This window comes from Quercus robur, chromosome 6 (assembly GCF_932294415.1).
Source record: "Quercus robur chromosome 6, dhQueRobu3.1, whole genome shotgun sequence".
Taxonomy (NCBI): domain Eukaryota; kingdom Viridiplantae; phylum Streptophyta; class Magnoliopsida; order Fagales; family Fagaceae; genus Quercus; species Quercus robur.
The window spans coordinates 16,199,250-16,214,129 of NC_065539.1; the positions used below are offsets into that span (position 1 = coordinate 16,199,250).

The following is a 14,880-nucleotide window of genomic DNA, read 5'->3' on the forward strand; positions in this document are numbered from 1 at the left end:
AATGAACAAAAGTGAACCTAAATGGACCAAATTGATTGGAATGGAATGAATGGACCAATGTGTACTGAACCGAACTAAATGAAGTAGAATGAATGGACCAAATGGACTGAACGGACCGAAATGAATTTAAGTGGACCGAATGGACCAAAGTAGCCAGAAATGGACTGAATGGACCAAAGAGGATTGAAATGCTACACTGATGTGACTCAACAATAGCGTACAAATTAAATAAAGAATTTAGGTATTTTTATAAGGAATTTATTTATTCATTTATTCTGAACATGAGTAGTTAAGAAATCCATTAAAAAAAAAAGGGATTATTCTGTTCAATTCCTTATTTGTAATATGCTCAATTCATATACAAATTAAATATGTACATATATACATAAGGTCCTGCTTCACAATTTTTTGATGGCAGTGTAGGCAGAAACATGCACATCACAGCACTCTGCATCCCAGGAGAAGTCCATTGCCATTGCAGCCAATATTTTTCGATTCCATCTGGATGGATTGTTCTCCTACAGACAACAAAGCTCAAATCTTTAGTACCCTTTAGCTACACAAAACATTCTCCTAAATAATTACTTTCCTCCAACTGCAGAATCAAAACCCCAGGAAAAAAGAAGGGAAGTCTATGACTATGATCACCCAAATAAAATCATACAATTTCATCCAGGGCTTGGCTTAAGGACATTTTTCCAAAGTTAGAGCTGATGAACTGTGAGAATTTAGTCCTCTCGTAGTCATAATCTACAAAGTTCCTGTAAAGTCATTGAGCAGAGAAGTATGAATTCTTCGCTTTTTATTGAGTTAAGAGAAAAAAGATAGATATTTAATATACTTCTCTGCCCAAAAAAAAAAAAAACCCGGTTACCTGGAAATATCATCAGTGGAGGTTATTGCAATTGGCGCGGCTCCATATTTTAAAGCCTTGAGCTATATTTTTCACAACCAAAAAATAAAACAACAGGAAACAACATTTTGCAGAACATTACATTTTATAGTAAATTTCATGTGCACACATCAATTGGTCATACAAAGAAAAAGAGGTTGTGGAAGCAGCACCAAATTTATAACAAATCATAGTATCTATCATAATTCAGCCAGGCATGAAGATGAACAAAGTGCACCAGAACAGAGAGAATTGTTCAAATACAGATAACAGCACTTTGAGGACAAAAAACAGTCTAAAAAGAACATGGGGCAGAGAAAATAAAACAGAATCATGAGGACATAGCCCTAGATAGAGCTGCATGCCAGTACTGCAAGAGAATTCATGTAGCCAACCATAATGAAGATGAAAAAGTGTAGCTGGAATATGCACTTCAAGAAGAGATCCATGCAGCCAACTTCAAGTAACGGGAATATAGACATCTAGTGGTTTGTATTCATATGTACACGCATATACATGTATTTCTGTATTTATGCATGTGCTAGTGTGTATGGGATCTCTTTGAAAAATTGATAATAAAGCCCAGTGGTCCATGAAGGTGGTAGCTTGGAGTTTGAAAACCATTCATAAGAAACTTTACATATAAATAGTGAGAGTGACAGGACTTACTGGCACTTGGAGATCAGGTTCATGAAAAGATTGGCACAAGATAATGTCAGATCCTGCAAAGACTAAATGTGCTATAGCTTCACCAAGTCTGTTTATAAATCTCACATTTTGATCCTGAGTACATACAAAGAAAACATACAAATGTTATTATCAGCGAGTAGCTCATCAAACAAACTATTCTGTCTTTTTTGAATTAATGTTCCCTTTGTTTTGATGGACTGTTTGGATGGAAAAACTTATGTGAAGATAGTTTGGTTGGTCAATGTAAAACTTATTTTTTAGAGATTGTTTTCTATTAAATTTTTATGAAAAACAACTCTATCTCACACCACATGAAACAAAGGGGTAAAGATTCACGTTTTCAAGCTCATTTTCAAGGAAATGAGATAGTTTTCTAGAAAATGTTCTTTGGAAAATGACTCATTTTCTAGAAAACTTTAATTTCGAAACAAATAGTTTAAATAGCACGCAGTTAAGAACAGAACAGTCATTGTCAGCTCGAATATGATAGGATGATGGAATATGGCCTAAAACCAACAAAGTTTTGAATGCAATTGTTTCTATTTATTGTGTATGATAAGTTGTTGAAGGGTGTCAAAGAAGATGAAGAACAAAAGGAAGTGAGGCCTGTACCTTGAGGAGTTCTTGAAAAGATTCCAGTTTCTTATTTGTGATTGAATTTTTGCTGATTTCCACCAAAATAACCTGTAGGATTCAACTTAACAGTCACATCAATGAGAAATCCAAAGGAAAAAGAAGAAAATTAAAACCCAGATATATATCCAGTCTTAACAAATAATGTGGCGCATTACGTTTTCCCTTACCATCAACAAATTGTAACCTAGTTCTAACAAAAATATAAACTCACTACCACATCATCTGGTAAGGGATTTCAGTTAAATTCGTCCACTAAGCTATGCATTTTCTTAGGAAAAAGTAACCACAAACTCTGATAGAAGCAAGAACCTGGACGCCTCTCCTGGTTGCATTCTGAACAACTGCCTTCAAGTTCTCCACATCAATTTCTGATAGTTCTGTGAAGAAGCATCCGACCTGATAAAACATCAGATCCTAACTTCAGTGACCATTCCAATAAAGAGAAGAAAGAAACTAATAAAATTAAGGACAGAAAAATCATTAGAATGATAAGAAATGAAGTGGAACATCATCCCAGTTCATCAACCACCTAAAAGAGAACAAAAGATACACCTAAGCCACTCCATATAACTATCTTTTCAAAAGACAGAAGAAAGACGTGGAGAATAACATCCCTTAACTGAAATAATTACTTTTCTCAACCTCCATATATTTGGGAAATGGGCTAATCTGCCAGGCTCACTATTTTGTAAATAAAACCAAAGAAATTTTTTTCTGTCATTGAGTTTTAGGTCCAGTTCAGGTTACATCTAAGCACTATTCCATTGAAGTATTTGAGTCATACCATCAAATTTTGCAAAATAGAGACATTATCAGCTGCAATAAGTTTTGCTACCTGACATGGACCATTCATTACAGGGGACCCACAGATGTAAGGTCCACTTACATGGAAGATCCAGGTTCATGCAACCTCCACAGTAATTGTAGAAATATATGCACTCTGCAGAGCTAATGTTAAACTGAACTGTTGAACAAAATTTACCTATTTTTTACATCAAACATTCTGAGAACAGATTTAGTTCTGCCAATTTTAAAGCAACTATACTTTTTATAGGCACAGTCACCCTTGCACATATATATACATCTTTATGCAGGAATAATAGTAAGATATTCTGATACTCGTACATAATATAGTCAAACAAACATCAAAACTAATATCAAACAACCCTTTATCCATAGTGCTTCTTACTTGCATACACAAAATCTTGTAAAAAGAGACATTCAATTTCTGAAATCAGTACACATCCCATATTCACCTTAAGGTATTAGATTCACTTAACAACAACAACAAAGCCTGAGTCCTAAAATTTTGCCGTCAGCTATGGATTCTCAACATATTAGTTAAGGTCAGACACGTACTTTTTTATTTCATTAGTAGTTTTCCACACATACATTTAGATTACCATGTTACTTAGAAATAATTAATTGGTCAAGACAAAAAAAGCAACAAAGTTTAAAAATGACCCCAGCTGCAAAGCTTACAAGAATAGAAGAAGCACTGCCAGATAACGCCAGGTGTTGCTGTAATGCAACTTTGCAAACAGTTTTCCCTTTCATATCCTCTGCACTATAATTTTCTGGAAGAAAGTTGTCCTTAGAAGGATCCCAGGTGGACTTGTCAAATCCATAGGGAGCAATAACCAACTTGTCCCTGAAATACAGGAAAATAGAAGAGATTATCAACATAAGAAAGAAGCAGATTTCAAGTATACTAAGCAAGGAGGTAAAGAAAAAAAAAATTGGCAAGAATATAGGTAAGCACCATATTACTGGGCCATTAAACTTGTTATATCAAGAACTTTCTGCTCCTTTTCAGATTGCATACAATGAAAGGGGGGATTAACAAAAACAACAACTCACAGAAGAAAAAACATTGTATTATTCAAATTTTAAAATGGTAAACAGGCATTACTTACTGGTGGATGCTTAAGGTAGGTTTTAATTCATGACTGAAACTACTAATGATTCTGCCTTTTGAGTTCATGGATGACACCATCACAACCTGATTAGAGTAAACAATTCCGCCCTGCAAACACGTATAAACTCAAAATTTTAAGTGATGCCAGACAGTCAAAAGACGCAAGAAGCTTCAGAGATTTTGCAATATAAGAATAATATAAATGATCAAGGTAAATAATTTGAGAGACCATTTCAACAGATGTAGAAGCTTAAATTTAGGTAAAGATGTGAAGAAAATGTAAAAGACATAAAAATAAAAGCTCGTTGTTGGTGTGCTATTATTTTTTCTTTCTAGGTAAGGAAAGGGGTATGAAAAGGAAATTCTTGCAAGCTGGCCTTCCCTTGTTAACCATACCATTTGTATTAAATCATAAACCAGACATTTTCAACCTAGTTGTCATGTGAGATGTAATAAACAACTGATTGTCCCAAAAAGCTTAATCTATTAGGAAATAGTAAACTTAATCATTTAACCATAATTGCAACATTCCCCCTCAAATGTGAGCATACTCCCCCCTTAATTAATGGGCCAAACACTAGAATTTTTAACTTTGGCATGTAGAGTGAAGACAGAGTTTGAACTTTGAACTTATGACCACCTGCTCTTATACCATGATAAATTGACAATTGTCCCGAAAATTTTGAGCTCATAGGAAATGGTGAACTTAATCATTTAACCATATTTCTAACAAGACTAATGTCTCTTTTTGAATCTTAAGATTTATGTATCTCTATTCATTTAACAACAATTTTCTTTTAATAAATAATTAAAGAGGGGGGGGGGGTGTCAAGACCCCCAAAAAAAGAAAAAAAATTCTAAAATTCAAAAGTTCAATAAACTCCAAGAAATTTGTGAAAGAGAGTCAATAAGTATCCTTCATCCTTCTTTTTTTTGGATAATTCAGTATCCTCATCTGATATTGACGAAACAGCATTGAATTTAACTTCACCCTATCGTAGGGTGCATATATACCTTTGTCCTTCACGATCATACACGGGCAAAAGAAAACCCAAAATCCGGCCCTACTTTTTTTCCTATTAAAATGATAAATGACACAACAAGAGTGCTACAATTAATAAGATATGAAAATTTAAAGGCATTTCTTCAAAAAAAAAAAAAAGAACAAAAATAAATAACTGCAAGTCATTTTTCCACCAGAGGTACAGTGGTGCCTATAAAGTTACAATATTAATCAAATCCTTTATTGCACATCCAATGCTTCAAATCAACTCCAGTTAGGTACATGAATCAATAAGTAAAGAGTTTCCTTATCGATTGACATGTAAGATGTAACAATAGAATTGACCAATGACATGAGATTCTGGCTTTCTTTATTTCAAAGCAGTATCCGATCCTTGCAAACTAAACATATGATTCACATACATACAAACATACAATCTTGCTTTGGTTGGAATTTAGAAATTCGCTTAAGTCAAGTTGGACTTAATTTCTACAATATTTTTAGGCATGTTGAAAAGAGGGTGGAGCAAAAACATGTCACCAATGCTAGAAATACTTTGACAAGACATCCTAAATGATATTTTTAGCTAAATAATGGATTATGCAGTATTTGAGGGAATGAAAGAAGAACGAGTAAGCTTTAATAGGCAATAGGGCATACCTTCAAAATATTGACAAGATGTGTCTTAGTGTTATCTTGCAAACGATCTGGACGGTGAAGTCTAGGAGGATCAAGTCCACATAGTGAAAGCTTATCCGGTTGCTCAAGACACTAAAGCATTAAATATGGGGGATATCAAATAATGTCAAGTTAAGCCAGAAAGATTTACAAGAAAGAAACTTGCCTGTGAATCAAAGTCGTGGCATGTCAATAATATTCTAGTACCTCCAAGTCCCTATATAAACAAGTGAGAGCATTTCTATTTGTGAGAATGAAAACCACAAAATAATATGGAATAGAGAAAAACTGGCATTAGCTGAAAGAAATCAACTGTCCCATATTATTTAAAGCCAAAAAACAGCGCTTAGAGAGCTTTCACCTCAGCATAACAGGAACTAGTGAATGAGTATAAATCCTGCTCTAAAGAATTTTGAGTTTAAAGACTGAAATTCACAGTTATGAATATGGGTTCCAAAGGCCCACATACTGCCTATTGCCCTTTTATGTGACCACTAGGACTTGATGAGGAATTCCATGAAGAAATCAATAGTTAGAAGCCAGGAGCAGATATGATAATTTTAACTTTCACAATCTGGTAGTGTAGTTCCATCTATCTAGCTACCCATTACTGTCAATATTCTTCCACACAGAGAACTTTCCCACTCATCCACAAGAGAAAGGAGGCTTTAAAAATGTCTCCATTTTTTCCAAGCAAAGTGTCTGTAAGAGTGTACACTCGTTGCTAATCCATATTCCAATTAGCATGATGGTTCACTCGAGTAACTTCACCAAATTATTATACTGAACCTACATCAACTATTTATTTAAAGATAAATATTGGTGGGGGAAAAATAAGATAAATTTCCTTCATAAACAAAAGCAAAGCTGACTTCAAGGTGCCAACACAACTTTATATTGATCCAATGAGAAAAATAATATCGAAAATGAGTAATAGCATATATGTGCTGCAGCAGCATGCCAGATCAAAAAAATTTAATATGAGAAAAAGAAAAGCAATTTCAAATTGCACCTGGTTAACATATATATCCCAGAAAAGTGGCCCAACAATAGCAGTCTCCCAGTTGTGTATGTGTAGCACATCGGGCTGCTTTCCAGATTTTACTATATAGTCCAATGAAGCACGAGAGAAATACGTAAATCTGAAAGCATCAAACGGATAGGCTGCAATAATTAAATTGCACTGGAAGATCCATTATTATAGTAAAACTAAAGGACTTAATCTCCTCGCATTGGCATCACAAGATTTGGTGTCTCATTCAAAGAGAGTAAATAAGTAAAGTGCCTTGAACAACTGACCCTTCACAGTGACCTTTCTTGTGTTTTCCCTTGTTGAAGACCAGAATAAGGTATTCACTTTATAAGAGTATGATTCCAAATTGAATAAAAAAATAGAAGTTCAGAGTCTTATTTTTTGAGTTAGATGGAATCTACAAAAACTGTTAAATAGCTTTCCACACTTTCTATGGGGCAGCATGTATTGAGGGTGGAGTAATGGTGTCGAGAGATTTCCAGCATGTGCAGTAGTTTAATCAGAGTAATGGAAAAGCTGGAGAAAGGGCAGGCCCATGGTTGGGATTATGGAACCACTAGTGGCAATGGTTACCAGGACAAAGAGTGTGCCGGATTCTAAACTAATTTTTTTTTTTAAATGGTCATAAACTACTTTCTTTGCACTGCTTTCTCATTGGTATAATAATGCTTATACCAGAGTAGCGCTTGTGTTCTATCCTATAGGAACTACCAAAATCATGCAACTAAAATTTAGCTTGTGCACTTAACCAATTTGGTGTGTCATGTTTAATATGACATAAAAATTGTCTTTACTCTCTAATGCGCACAAATCTTCACAAGAGGTACTTTGTTCTTTATAATGCATCCATTTATATTTATAATGCATCCATTTATAAATGTGCAAAAGGGGGCACAACCAAATACATTGGAAGTATACAAGAGAATGCCAACAATCAAATTATACACTAGATACAAAATAAAAAAAGTTATAGAAATTAGCTACTAACCGTTCAAAGTCATCTGAGTAGCCATATACCTTCTCACGGCTGAAAAATGATGAGTAGTACAAAGGTTCAATAAAAGAGACTCCAATGCCATTGACAACACTGCAAAATGAGTATAAAGTGTAAGAACATTATGAAGAGTCTACTATTATTGATTTTCTTTTGTCTCTTAGAATAGGATTTTGATTCCTTTATTTCTTTTTGTTGCCAAGTTGTTCTTTGTTCACTACCGTGAACTCTGTGTATCTTATATTCTTTTCTATTAATAATATTACTTTCTTACCTATCAAAAAAAAGAAGAGTCTAAATATTCATTAAGCGCAATTTAGAATGCAGTTTCTGACTGATTTTGCTGATTTTCCTTCTGAACAACTACTCCTAAGTATAATTGAAGTTGATCAACAGCTCAACCTAAATATGCAGTATATAGAACAAGAAATCTCACCCAGTCCAAATTCTGTTTCCATGCTGTTGACCATTAAAATATGAATAAAACCCCGCCTTAATTTCTTGCAGCCCTTGAACTTCATCTAGGTCCATAATTGCATACCTATTTACAAGGTAGATTCCTTTAAGGAAACATATCAGAAATGTCCAACTTGCAATTTCACTTAGAATCAAAAGTGAAGAGGAAGCATATGTTTAATAAGATCCTTTCAATTTGATGCACAATATCACAATAAATTGAACATAGGTCAAACTATCTTCCTTTTACAGTAAATATTAAATTCTTCATTCTTTTGATCAACTAGCAAACATATGCTATTAATTTGATAAGTAATAATTTCTTTGAAAAGTGCAAAGAGGCACCACCCTAGTACACAGGATGTCTACAAAGGAAGAGCCGGGGAAAAAAAAAAGGTATAAAATATTTACTATCTAGAAGCAAAAGTCCACTCATAGATGGTCTTCAAGAGAAAGACTAAAGACCATAATTCCCAAACAATATACAATGAAGACACGTGACACTGACTTCCCAGGGCTCTTGCACATAACATCAATCCATAATTATAATTCCCCTCTTTTAGAGATCATCTATGGTCAAAATTTCCCCCCATACAATGCACTGAAAGAAAAAAAAGACACTCTCAGCAAAACAATAACTTTCAGTATGCTTTGCCATGGAAAGCATTTTTCCCTCCCATATAGTGCCTGTAGTAGCTATTTGCTTGAAAGCCATGACTTGTCAATGGAATTCAAACCATTTTGTCTACCTTCTCCCATCTTGGCTTGATAGCTTATACATCATCCAAACACTGCTGTATATATTATTCAATTCCCAAGCATGTCTCACTCTACAAAATATCAGCGCCCAAAAAACACAACCATTTTAGAATTATGTAATCTGCTTCTCTAGCATCTCTGTTTCTAATTATTAGGAAAATTTCAGGGTACTTCTTAAGTGGAATATCAGCATTTATATCATGCCAAAATGAACTCTATACCCATTTTGCACATCAAATCTAACAAATTTAAGGAACTTATTCCCAACCTTGTCTAATATTTTTCCATAGGATCACTCTATGGGGTCCTTTAGCCATATATGACCACCAACCTCCCTAAGAGATGCCCTGCTGTTTATCAGTCACTTTCCTCCATAATTCATCTTCCTCCCCCACATAACGCCACAACCATTTGCCAAGGGGTGCTTGACTAAATCCATTAACTTCTTAATCCCCAAACGTCCATAAGGAATACGAATGCGTGTAGCAATCCAATTGACTGGATGAAACTTAAATTCCTAGGCCATCCCACCCCGAAGAAAATTTCTTTGGAGTTTCTCCATCCTTTTTGCCATTCTTGCAGGTAAAGAAACAAGGATGAAAAAAAAAAAATACATTAAAAGGCTAGATAATGTACTTTTGATTAGAGTGAGTTGTCCCGTTCTTCAACCCCGCCAAAATCTTTTGTATTCTTTATAAAAGGTTGTCCCAAATACGTCTTGCCCTGAATTGAGCTCACAATGATAATCAAAGATACATCATCAGAAGGTAAGATATGCAACATCCTAAGTTGCCCACTAGCTCCATCACATCTGGTATCTCTCACACAGGAACTATATTCCCTAAAAACAGCATTTTTGTAACATGTATATAGCAGAAATTGCCAATTCACATGATCATATGCTTTCTCCACATCCAACTTGGACAAAACCCATGATCTCCCAAGTTTCAACCAACTATCTAGGCCTTCATTGGCAATGAGGACAGAATTAAATTTCTCTCCCTTGTAAAAGTGCATTTTGAGAACTAGAATAATCTCTCCCAAAATCCCCTTCAATCTATTAGCCAATACTTTTGTCAGAATTTTGTAGATGCTTCATACAAGACTGATAGGCACAGAAAATAACTTAAGTTCATACAGCCCAAAAATAAGAACATCAAAAGATAATGGAAGATATACGTTAAATCATCTGATCTTTGGATCAACACGCAAACATATATGGTTTTCTTTTTTTCTTTTTCTTTTTTGGAGGGTTTTGAGGGGTGGGGGGGAGAGTAAGGGTTAATACAAAACAACTCAAGTTCTTACAGCCTAAGAAATAAGAACATCAGAACCATCAAAAGATAACAAAAAAGAAACATCATTTGTTCACTGGAAACATGATTCTCAAAAAAAAATTGGTCATACTAGGTAAGGAGGGAAAGGTTTGCAAGTTTTACGTATAAATGATTTCATAATATTATAACTTGTTGCCTAGTAGAAAACAGCAGGAAGGGGGGGATTATTCCATTATGGCCTGCATAAGTGCCTAAAAACCATATTGCGCTATAAGTTCAGCTAGAGAACTTATATCCCATGTGACCTGACAACTTTTATATCATTATGTAGGTGCTAAATACTCTTTTGCCTTAGTTTCCGAAATCTCATCTAGCTTCCACTTCCTACTGATGACGAAGGCAAATGGTGGTCCTACTAGGGAAGAGACAACAAGGAGGTTACCTTAACAGGTTTCAAATCTTTTGATGTACTTTTCTCTTGTCCTCTTCAACTTATAACCATCTGCTCAAGTTCATAATGGCACATAATGGTCTACTTGGATTAAAGCCTCCCCCCCCCCCCCCCCCCCCCCAAAAGGGCAATTGTAGATGCATGAGCTTGACATGTGAGACAACAATGGGAAGATATGCGTTAGATGAAAGACAGAGAGTTGGTAAACCAAAATGTTAGCATTTTCTTTCTCTTTCCTTCATTCTTTCTCAAACCCAAAGAGAGAAATGTTATAGCATTCACATGGTTTCTAAAAGAATATGCAAAAAGAGATCTAGACTTTCATTGCTAAATTCCAATGACAAGCAATCTGAGAGAGAATGAATATCAAAGAAAATTTCCTATATTACTTTGGCAGTATAACCTCCACCAAGTGGCCCTTTCTTTGTAGTGCACAAGATAAGCCTGTCACATAAGATGCCAAAGATCCAACAGAGACCAGCGGTGACATTTCAGTACAAATATGGATAACGTGAAAGCCACTCCTGATTGAAAATTATACAAAACTCAATTGTCAGAACAGAGAAAATCTTGTGGAAGAATGGTAAAGATACATAAATAAATAAGCACATAAAAGAAAAGAAGAAAAAATAATAATAAATTACATTTAGACCAAAGTTTATGATTTTGAAAGGGAAATGTAGTTAAGCATCTCCAATTGAATGGACAACACCCCATTTATGAAATGATTAACACATGAACCACATTTTTACGGGACTATGTCATAAATGAAGTATGCCAAAGTTTGTTGCAAGACATCCCCACCATTTCTTCTTATTCTTTTTTTTATTTTTTAAGAAATCCCAATTATTTATCTTTTCTATACTCCAGTCAACATACATGTTTTGGCATAGTAAATATTAATAATGTTCAATCAGCGTAGACATTACTAGAGATAGGTTAACACAAAGGCTATTGCATGCAAAGAGAGAAAGGCGAAATACTTACATACAAATCTACATGAATAGAATAATTTAACAAAAGTAAATATTCAAACCACAACTTTGATGTGACAGACTATGAGTGGTGAAGAAAAAATTGTAGGTTTATGTGAAAGTGATAGGAAATCATTCACAGTTTGCTACATCAGAGTTGTAACAAAGTTGTAGCAAAAAAGGTTGTGGTCCTAGAACAACTCTTAAGTCATCTAAACAATTCACATGACTTTTAAATAGGCCGTGTGACTAAGTACATGTAAATGCTCATTTGAGTCACCACATGGTGCGTTGGAGGGAAATTCAGTTCAAATTTCAGAATATACTGTTCTGTAAGTCTATAATTCAAATTATATATCATTAAATGTACAAAAGGGCAGATGACTTAATTGCAAGTCAATATACCATTCATAATTATATAAAAAATACAGACATATGTCTGTTCATTCATACATACGTATCACTCTGAGTGTGTCCCTATGCATGTCCATTTTATGTGTGTGTGTGTGTGTGCACGCATGACATAGGAAATACTCAATGCCATAGTTCAGTTCATTATCCTCAACTGTTCAAGAAAAAAATGTTGCAACATGTAGTAGGCAATTATACTTTTTGCTTCTATCTGAGAATTGGAGGAGTTCTGCTAGAAGCTCAGCATCTTTCTTCTGCAGGATTTCATTAAAAGCATCAGCAACTATAACCTTGTGATCCATGACCAGCCTTCTGAAATCAGATGCTTCGCCAGCGCTAATCATGCCACTGAGGACCATTGAGTCTATCCGAAGCAGCAACTCCCAACAAAGTGATAGCTTATCTGGTTTAGGTGGGACACCAATGGAAACACAATTTTCAACTTGAACACATTGCTATTGATGATATTTTTTCCTTTCACACAGAATGCATAAATACTTAAGTATTAAGGTGGAAAAAAAAGAGAACATGCACTAACTAAGATGTTTTAAACACAACAAAAATTTTGGTACTAGTATTAAACATAGAAGAAAGTCCTTCAAGATCGCATCAATCATTATGAAGAATGCAATGCCCGACTTTTCAAGTGAAACAGCAGACAAACACTAAAATACAACAAAGAAATAAAACCAAAATTAAATCAAGAATCTACATTGGACTACAACTAGTCATGACTCATTGCTTCAACCATGTTAAGCCATGGTACTATTACCTTTTCCCACACCAGCTTGCTTTTCTACTTCTAATCGCTCTATCCTATCAAGCAACAGTTGCTTCTCTCTATTCGCTTTGTCCAGCTCCTCCACTGCCATGAGACGTTATTTGTTCAAGTACAATATGTCTGAATATCATAAAAAATACATTGGACTACAACTAGTCATGACTCATTGCTTCAACCATGTCAAGCCATGGTACTATTACCTTCTCCCACACCAGCCTGCTTTTCTGCTTCTAATCGCTCTATCCTATCAAGCAACAGTTGCTTCTCTCTATTTGCTTTGTTCAGCTCCTCCACTGCCACGAGACGTTGTTTGTTCAAGTACAATATGTCTGAATATCATCAAAAAAAAAAAAAGCATTAGAATACATATGACTAACATTTAAGAGAACACCAGCCCCCCCCCCCCCCCCCCCCCCGCCCCCAATTGTGGACTTACTCTGCTGAGCTTCTCTAAAAAGCTTCCCAATGTTATTCCGTTTCACTTCCAGTTCCCCATTTGATGACTGAAATAGTTCCAAAGTAGCAATGAGCAAATAATAAAAAAATCACTGCATAATTAAACCATGCCATCAAAAAACAAAAACCATCAAGTCATATTTGGAGAAACCACTACATACCTGATGAATCTCCATATTATCAAGACCTGCTGACCTAAAAAGGCTAAAATGCATACATATCAAACTTGTACATGGATATTTTCATTTTTAAAAAATATTTATTGAAAGAAAAGAAAAAGGGAACACTCACTCCACACGTGGTGACCCTTTATTATATAAGCCATTGCCGCCCCTGTTTTTCCTGAAAATTAGTATCAATTACTTCAAATGTAACTGCTACAGAACTGCCTTCTTCATTGCATACAGTAGCAATGGAATTGGCAGTAAACTCTAGTTCAAGAAGGGACCTCCTTCTCTCATAATTGCAAGGTGAAGGGTCGAGTCGTTGTCCGCGACCCACCAGGTGCGCGTGTTACTCATGAAAGTGGAAATTCTTCCAATTCAAAGTAATGGATCGGTGGTATCCAACAAAATTTCAAAGAGGAAGATACACAGTATTTATTTAACTAATTAAAAGCACTTTGAATAATTCGCTTCCAAACAGGCCGCAATGGATTGAATTTCAAAAAGAATAGAGAAGTGTAGTTAGCAAAACAACCAAAACTATGAAAAAAAAGTAACGTTAGGATTCATAGCTTAGGCCTTAACGTGTGTGTCCAATGAATATGTTACTATAACAACTAGCTTTTAGTTAGGTATTAAAGCTGAAATAAAAAGTGGTTTAAAGTAGTTTTGTGGTTTGAACTTTAAAGTTTGATTTGGTAGGGAGGTTTTTTTTTTTTTTTTTTTTACCTCAAACAACAAACGGGTCGAGGTCTAAGAGGTTTGCGGAGCGCTGCGGTTGGGTTTGGAGGCGAAGGGATCGTCACTGCATTCAGTGAAGTCATCGTCAACATTTCTCACAACTTCTTCGCGTGCAAAAGCGAAGAGAGAGGGATCGATGAGTTTCAGTTTCGCGTGTTCGTATGGTTAGAGTTTGGAAACTGAGATTGAGATTTTTTTACCCATTTCGGTTCAGTTCACGCCCGAATACTGCATCGCCAAAGTCGGGAAAAGGAACTTTTTGCAGTTGTTGTTGATAAGTGTGTACCGTGTAGGACTGTAAAGTAAATGATGTTTAGGAACAGTTGAGGCTCGAGGCTCGAGACTCAAGAAAACACTTGTTATTAATGTACTCGTGAACAAATATGAAGCTCTATTTTTTAAAAAATAAATAAATATGAAGCTCTATTAAATAGATTATTACTGTATGTTTAAAGGTAAAAAAAAAAATTATATATATTTATAGGAAATTTTAGAAAGTTTTAATGATGAATTAAAACAGTATACATAAGGAAATTCTTCTAACCAAACTGAGACATTACCTTGAA

General features: G+C 35.0%; 1 protein-coding gene across 6 annotated transcripts; it reads right to left on the minus strand.

The window, feature by feature from the left end:
* Nucleotides 1-224: 224 nt before the first annotated feature.
* Nucleotides 225-14,660, minus strand: LOC126732990 (probable starch synthase 4, chloroplastic/amyloplastic). 6 transcript variants are annotated; one of them, XM_050436093.1, is made up of 21 exons: nt 14,303-14,660; nt 13,701-13,742; nt 13,571-13,604; nt 13,390-13,456; nt 13,154-13,282; nt 12,945-13,037; nt 12,371-12,575; nt 11,177-11,311; nt 8,281-8,385; nt 7,839-7,937; nt 6,830-6,959; nt 5,984-6,034; nt 5,800-5,910; nt 4,135-4,244; nt 3,701-3,869; nt 2,528-2,614; nt 2,195-2,266; nt 1,562-1,675; nt 875-936; nt 665-761; nt 225-518 (listed from the first exon to the last, which is right to left on the minus strand). In XM_050436093.1, exons 1-21 carry the CDS (start codon nt 14,404-14,406, stop codon nt 399-401), a joined length of 2,136 nt encoding a protein of 711 aa, XP_050292050.1. In that variant the 5' UTR covers nt 14,407-14,660; the 3' UTR covers nt 225-398. The 6 variants fall into 6 exon arrangements, with proteins under 6 accessions (XP_050292050.1, XP_050292049.1, XP_050292051.1 ...); XM_050436092.1 differs by having other exon boundaries at nt 13,571-13,613; XM_050436094.1 differs by having other exon boundaries at nt 7,839-7,877; nt 13,571-13,613; nt 13,701-13,751.
* Nucleotides 14,661-14,880: the final 220 nt, after the last annotated feature.

What these genes read in the sequence shown, in the direction of transcription:
- LOC126732990 (XM_050436090.1), bottom strand. Translation starts at nt 14,406, where the DNA reads ATGTTGACGATGACTTCACTGAATGCAGTGACGATCCCTTCGCCTCCA. An exon ending in TACTCAGATGACTTTGAACG is followed by an intron (nt 6,960 to 7,838) that starts GTTAGTAGCTAA and finishes TGATGCTTTCAG; the next exon opens with ATTTACGTATTTCTCTCGTG. An exon ending in CCTACCTTAAGCATCCACCA is followed by an intron (nt 3,870 to 4,134) that starts GTAAGTAATGCC and finishes CCTGTATTTCAG; the next exon opens with GGACAAGTTGGTTATTGCTC.